Source organism: Dipteris shenzhenensis, chromosome 33 (assembly GCF_047967505.1).
Source record: "Dipteris shenzhenensis isolate YYH24624 ecotype China chromosome 33, Dip_SZ_1.0, whole genome shotgun sequence".
Lineage (NCBI taxonomy): Eukaryota > Viridiplantae > Streptophyta > Polypodiopsida > Gleicheniales > Dipteridaceae > Dipteris > Dipteris shenzhenensis.
The window spans coordinates 21,586,407-21,594,357 of NC_141628.1; the positions used below are offsets into that span (position 1 = coordinate 21,586,407).

At 42.3% G+C, this 7,951-nt stretch overlaps 1 protein-coding gene across 1 annotated transcript; it reads right to left on the reverse strand.

Moving 5' to 3' along the window:
• Positions 1-639: 639 nt before the first annotated feature.
• LOC147879824 (uncharacterized) lies at positions 640-3,379 on the reverse strand. Its single transcript, XM_087372159.1, has one exon. The coding sequence runs from the start codon at positions 2,818-2,820 to the stop codon at positions 994-996; it is 1,827 nt and encodes a 608-aa protein (XP_087228285.1). The 5' UTR covers positions 2,821-3,379; the 3' UTR covers positions 640-993.
• Positions 3,380-7,951: the final 4,572 nt, after the last annotated feature.

A 7,951-nucleotide genomic window follows, 5' to 3' on the forward strand; every position in this document is an offset into this window, starting at 1 on the left:
CAGTCACACTAAAGATAAAAAAGAACTGCAGAAACACTTACATCAGGTTGTAGCTTGGAGACCTTCTGTAATGTGTCATTCACAGATGGTTGTATTTCCATGAAGCTCCATTGGCTATATGTAAACTACTTGATGCCTAAAAGGACACCGGGAAAATCATCTGCTAACTTTCATTTGACAAAATGGTTGCGAGATTTACACAGATTTATCGAACTCCAATAAGCAAATCTCTAACAAAGAAAAAACGAAGCCCAGAGAGAGCAATTGCAAATACGAGACAAATAAGGGTATTACAGTGTGTAATTTGTATTATTTAGACTGGACCGCTTTTCCAGATGTGACCGTGAATGGCTTCAACTGCTGCCACCAGCTCATAGACAAACCTCATATTATACATACCAGACCATTTAACAAAATAAAGTTACCCAAACTAACCTGAGAGGATTTGTGAACCCGGGAAGGGTTATGAGACCTGAAATACATAACAGTCTTGCAAGTTGAGCTGGCAATTTGGTCAACACCACCATTGTAAGAGCGTGTCTTATGTTATGAATGAAGCATTTCAAAAAAAATAGCCAGCTTATATCACAGATAACACACTAGAAAGAGCCTCCTCTTTCTTGTACTTGTGGTGTTCTTCCATTGCAAGGATAACAGATCGCGAAGTTCAAGAACGCACTGCTCTTCAAAAAAGTTTACAAAGCTGGAGTGAGCACATGGGTCAGAATGAACTCACTGAAGATGTATCCCACATCTACAATACAAAACCTTTTGACAATTCCTGGAGTGTGAATATCCTCTATCAACTCCTGACCCTTCACAAATCGCTTAGGCCACTGCAGAGGATATACTCACTCCGGTTCGATATTGGAGGCAACACGGGGGCTATTCCACCAAACGCAACCTCAATCTACAGTAGATTTTTTAGAGAAACAAAAGTGCTGCTCACCTACAATCAAAATGGCCATTCTCCGATAGAAAATATCAAAAGAATTAGGTGTTTAGCTCCAACATATCTAAACTCAACAGCCCACTTCCTCTCTTATGAGTCAAGCCCACATTAGGAGAAATGGCCACTCCAGTTCCTTTGCTGGAAGACAGACTCTCTTGTCCATTCTCCTGGTAATACATGCCAGGAAACACACTGTTTACTCCAACATTGAGGCCTAAGAAATTCTGCAAGGTTGATGGGCTCTGCATGGCTACCTGGTTCTGCAGACTAACGAGAGTTGGCATGCCAACAGAATTCAGGGCATGATTAACGCTTCGCATTGGGACTGGCAGTTGCCTACCCAGAGCGCAAGTCATGTTTTGCAGAGTTGCTGACCTGATCATCCCACTGGAATTGTCAAATCTGACGCCATTGCCAATCAACGCTCCAGATGCAGCCTCTCCACTCCTGAACTTAACGCTTGCATCATAATTAAAATGTGGTAATCCTGAATCAGCTCCCCCATGATTGAAGTTTCTCTCACCTTGCTGCATCATATTCCAAACCACATTCAAGGCCGCAGAATTTTGCAATTCTACAGCATCAGCCTGACTTTGCAGCAAGCCCATAAAGTCAGGAGTCTCCTCCTCTTTCGATACTCCCAGAGATATCCCCTGATGATTTCCAATACCAGTAGTATTTGGACTGCTTGTGTTGCCTAGGCCCAACGAGCCCCTGAATTCCTCGATTGCCCTTCCATTACAGTGACCCCCAAAATTTATCAGGGACCCATTACTAGAACCCCCATAGCCTAAACCTCCACCAGTGTCTGGATCTACTCCAAAACCTATCCCTCCACAGAGATCACTTTGAACATGGAAGCCATGCTGTCCCTTGTTAGTTACGATGATGGAAGAATCAATTCTTCCTCCTCCTCCGTCCTGCCTCTCAAACCCACCAAGAGCATCTCCCCTGCAACTAACGAACGCAAAACCAGCGTGTTCACTGTGACCCAATCCTCCATTGCATGCACCAAAGCTTGCATCTCCATTAGCGCTTTCCTGACCTGCACGAACCAACCCCATTCGTTGGTTGGTGCGCCCATTTTGCTCACTGATATTCATGCACTCTTGAACATTGCTGGAAGTCTGGTTCTCATACCTTGAGCCCCCTGCAGCATGGTTGTTCTCAGAACTCCCTAGCCCTGCTCTACTAACGCCCTCAGCATCCTGTCCTGCCAAGCCATGGGCATTCTGTTCCCGAAACTGCCTTTCGACGAGGCTAACGCTTACCTTGCCCGGTGACATGCCGTTTGTGTGCAGCTCTTGTTCCTCCAAATCACCTCTTACCTGCCCTGTGGAGCTTGTGCGTACACACGGAGTAGCAGAACCTTCATATAACATGTGCATTTCCTGTCGCATCCATTGAAGCATACGAGTCCTCGCCTCCCTCAGCTCTCCTATCAAAGTCTCCATGCAGGTGCGTACGTTGCTCAGAGAGAGGGGCGTGGGCTTTGAAGATCCTATACCTGCCAGCTCTTCATCTTTGGCGGTGGAATATGCATTCGCTTTTCTGTTTAATTCCAAACCGTTCACACAATTCTCATCTCCATTTGAGCTTTCAATAGCCCATAGCTTTTCTCCATCTGGAGACAGGCCCTGGGGCTTTTCTTTCTCTATTGCGCTGTTAGTTGAGAGTCCAAAGATTTCTCGTCCAAGAAGCTGGATATGATTACTGTCACCAACCTCCACGCCAATTATCTTTGGTCCTCTCCTTTTCTTGGCCTTCGGAGCAGATGAGGAGCTCGATACCCAGTCGCTACCCTCAGACCCATTTTCGTCCCAAGACTCCCTACTCTTTCTCTTCTTGGCATGGCCGAATTCAGGCATTGCAAAGCCTGTTATAAACTCGAAATTCTTTTCGGAATTTTCGCGGAATCGTGAAACCGAGTATTGATAGCGTTATCTGCGTCAGGTAAGAACGGAACAGAAAAGGTTGAACACTGGACCGATGGACTGAAAAGCTAAGCTCGAAGGCGTCAAGGACGAAGAATGCACATCACTGGAACACAAGGAGATGACGCACAGTCGTGGGCTTGCTAGCCTTGCCAAAAAGAACTCCGCGCGCGGGGGGAAAAGAAAGCCACAGCAGCTACTAAAGGCAAGAGAAAGGCTAACGCAAATCTGCAGACACATTCAGAACTTACAAAGGGGGTGGAAAGGAGAGTTAGAGCCTGCGGAGAAATCTACAGAAAGAGACAGACATTCAGAGAAGGCAAGTGTTCACGAATCTTTCTCAAAAACGCGCGCGCGCAGAGACACAGAAACCTACAGCTGAAGGAGAAACAAAGGGTGGAGATGGTCGAATGGGTCGCTCAGCAAGAGGCAAGCGAGCTGATGCAGGGCAACACAAGATGAGGAGCAACAAGGGAAGCAGTCCATGTTCTTGTGTGTATTGGTATATGGGGATTTCACCAATAAAAAAAGTGTGTGTGTGTGGGAGAGAGAGAGCGAGAGAGAGAGAGAGAGAGAATGAACATGTGTCTGTTTGTGTGAGGAAAAGAGAGAGAACAAGTGTGTGTGTGTGAGGGAGAGAGTTTTGTGTGTGCGCATGCACGCACATGCACTCACATACAATGTGTGTGTGTGTGTGTGTGTGTGAGAGAGAGAGAGAACATGTGTGTGTGTGAAGAAGAGAAAGTGTGTGTCGAGTGCCATCGTGTTCATGCATAAGCAAGCGTTTTTGTGTGTGTGGGTGTGTGTGTGTGTGTTTTCAAGAGAGAGAGTTTTTACAAAAAAAGGGTTGTTTCTCTATATGTATGTGTGTTGCCATCACACGCATGTGTATGCACACAACACAATGTGTGTGTGTGTGTATGCGTGCACATGTGCACGACTGCATCGTAGAGTAAGAGAGAGAGAGAGAGAGAGAGAGAGAGAGAGAGAGAGAGTCCAATGCCATTGTGTGTGTGTGTGTAGAGATTGTGTATTTTCACCACACGAAAAAAAACGGCACTCACGAGTTAGGGAGAGGCATCAGAGCTCCCTCAAGTGGTAAGGCAATCTGCCTACCCAAGCACTTACAATTGCACAAAGCATGCTGAGAACCTGAGCAATGAGTGGTGAGTGTGTGTGTGTGTGTGTGTCTCTCTCTCTCTCTCTATCTCTCTCTCTCTAGTGTGTCTCTCAAGATGGTGCGTGTGGGATCATGGATGGTTGCTCATTAGAGTGGGTTATCTACGTGTGAGAGAATGAGTGGGTGCACTTGATCATGCACTCATTCACACACACACTTGTCATCATCCCCACCTCTTCCTTTCTCCCATCATCTTCTTTATCTTCTTCAACCCTTCTACTCACAAATCATCCCTCTCCCCTTTCTTGGTCCTACTTAAGTATCTAAATCCACTCCTCCCCATAAATGCTATGGGTCCCTGCATCATTCCAATCCTCCTCCTTCCCCACCACCACATGCATCAATGTCAAACACCTCTCTATCAAACCCCTCCACGTGCTTCTAGTGGCAAGGCCTCCAGGCTCCCTCTATGACAACAAACGATGTCACACATCCATTCGTAATTAGGACAAGGGCACCACTATAGCTAAATTTACCAGAATATTTCATGCTTCCAACTTGACCCAACCTCACTATGCCATGTGATTCACCTACATTCCAAATGGTCCTTATGCTATTGTAAGTACAATTTCTCATTTTTGTTTCAAGGTGGATAACTACATTTCTTGCAACATCCAGGGATCCCAAGGTCTGAAAACAAGGGATTATTTTTATACAAAACGCCCTACCCAGCATTAAATCAAACTTCGCCATTTTCAAAAGAATAACAACGTTCTATATCAAGGGTACTCATCTAAGTTGTCAATTTCCCATATTAAAGCCTCCCATCTATTCTCTATCGAAAATCAACTAAGCCATGCTAAGCTTGTTTATAAGGAGAGGTAGCACCAAGGAAGGGAATGAAGAAGTAGACCCACAAAAAGAGCACTATTGTATAAGGCCCAAATAGAAATGCTAATATGTTTTTTGCATCATCAAAGATGCATTAACATGAAAGAGCAAAGAGCACTAGAAAAGCTTATTTGAGCACCAAATAAAAGAGCACCACAAAAGCTTCTTTGAGAAGATGATTCCCATCTATGTGCATTGTACATATTGGGGGAGCCTATTGAACTCTTCGCTTGCCTCAGGCCTCTCTCTCTCTCTCTCTCTCTCTCTCTCTCTCTCTCTCTCTCTCAATGTACACACACACACAATTAGACATACATTTATATTTACACTGACATATATCTATATTTACACATTGATTTTGCAAAATGATATATCATGAAACTCAAACACTCATACATTTATATTTAGAAGTAATACATTGATATTTGCATAATGATATATATATACACACATTAAACTTAGTCATGTGTGTGTGTGTGTGTGTGTGTGTGTGTGTGTGTGTGTGAGAGAGAGAGAGAGAGAGAGAGATTGTTTGGTACACATGCATGCACACATGGGCATGCACATGCTAGCCACTTTTTTTAGGTTCTCATGGTTTAAAGTACCACAAGTACAACCTCTCCAAAGTATCACGATTATTGCTTACGTATTCTAATCTCTCATTATTTACATGAAGTGTAAGATGACATGTATTGTATATCTGTCCATGTATATCTGTCCAATGAATATTCCTACACACATCTTCTAGACGAGGAATTGCTCTATTACCCCTCTCTCCCTCTCTCTCTCCCTCTCCCTCTCTCTCTCTCCCTCTCTCTCTCTCTCTCAACTCACACACATAATACAATAGCCTCATGATGACACTTCAATTACACAAGCACGCACATGCCTCAACTATTGATGCTAATAAGACAAAGGAGTCTCGTTTATGATGAAATGGGTGCTTGAAATGGATATACATCACTCACTCTCTTCGCATTTTCTATTTTAATTGTTTTGTGCAAACCATTCAATGCTGTCACGTTTTATGTCCATATCTAGTGGATTGATGCCTCAAATTAAATTCGCTAACAGTGTGTGGTTTTCCTCTAGAATGAGCTCATGTCATGAGTCATCAAATAATTGTATAAGCAATGCTTGCTAGCCTAGCATGGAAAAAGGTGCTTTTCTATAAGACAATCAGTTATAGTCAATACAAATTATAATAAATGTTATAATCATAACAAGAATCACGCTTGCATAATCATCAAAGCTACTTTGTTTTATGCATAACCTAGAAAAAATTTTGAAAACTCTTTGAAAAGAGACATCATATAGATTCTCTAGGATATTAGAATGTTACTTAACTAGATGATGGGAATTGTAGGAATTTTAATAAGCAAGCATGGGTGCTTTAATAGGTAGCATTGTGTGTGTGTGTGTGTGTTCCTACATACAAGTGACACCATGTGCTTCTTTGTGTGGTGGGTCATTGCATTTAGTGCCTACAAAAGTATACTTGAAATTGCAATGAGTTCAAAGGGATGTGGCTACTTATTTATGAACCTCAAGTGCTATTCTTGGTAGGTCATTACCTTGGAATTGGTGCCAAGCCTCACATGTATTGTCATTGAAAACCATGCCATGCATGAAGATTGTACCTTCTTTTCAAGCTCAATGAAATCGATTTTTTCCTTTTGTACGAAGTATGAACCAGTGCAAGATAATACTCACTATGAAAGTTAGTGCTCCATTGACAAGATGAATGATATGCTCTTTAAGTCTTTTCTAGAAGTTATGGCTACAATAAGTATCCATGACACAAAACCCAAACTTTTATCTCACACTTTATCCCAAAGTTTAAAGTGGCAACCCTTTTAACCAAATTTGGCTAAGGCATACTTCAATGGGAACAACATTTTGGATTTGCAATGATGTATTACTGAAATGCAATAGGTTATGTTTCAAACCCTTGCATTGAAAAAATCCAAATTTCAATGCACTTTGTGACACTTGCCATTTTACAATACCACCCTACATTCTAATAGTTAAGTTTTGGGGTGGAAGCATGGCTTGATGTAGGTGTAGCCAACGTAGAACTAAAGAAAACAATACTGCTTTATTCTGTTCACTAGAAGTACCTTGCTTATATTATGGGTTTCGTGCACTAATCAAAGCTCAAGGTAGTGCACAGAGCATATAAGAAAACCAAATTGTAATTGTATTTTATCCCCTTTGTTTTAGAGCATGTCCCTATGAAAGAATGCACTTGGAATGGCTACACCAATTGTGTTTTGTCCCTCTAATACTATAAATATAGAATATATGTCTATCAAATCCACAAAATAAGGCCGATATCCTAAGAAAGATGTTAGGAAGAAACCTCCACGATGAGGTTGATCTTGTTAAGAGGGGGTTGACAAAACCCAAAAGTTCTAGTGGCTGCTTCGACATGCATTGCAAGAGGGGCTCATCCTTGCTAAGATTCAAAAGGTGTATCTTGATTGGTTGGTGAACATGCCTTACAGCTAGTCGTTCGAATGGATTGGTCTATGCAAATACATCTGTGATGATTGGTTGCTTGAGTAGTTGGCCTACAAATGATGTCCACTTGGCAATTTGTAGAAGATGTTTCTAGCAAGACATAGAGATCCCGGCTTCTGTATACTTGCAAGGGCGTCAATATACTTCTTCCCCTTTAGGTCTCGTTGTATGGAAGAAATCATGAGAGTTTACTTTCAGAGGTTCTTTTGATAGAGTTGGGTTATGAGCAGTTGCACTTAGATGCCATAGAGGCCTTTGTATCAGTCTCTGCAACAAACACAATTGTGGTGAGCGTATTCTCTATCAAGTCAATAAAGGAATCATTTTTGTTGATATCATGTGTTGCACTTTCTATTGTGAGCTGTTTACATGAGAGATGTATCTTAGAGTTATGATAATGCAATTGCGTCATTCATGTGAGAGCATTTGATTCATTTTAGTGTGTTGCATAGAATCTTTTTCCAACAAGTGGTGTGAGAGCATATATTTGGTCCTACCATTGGGTTCCTATTGAAGTCCTTCGTGGTCATT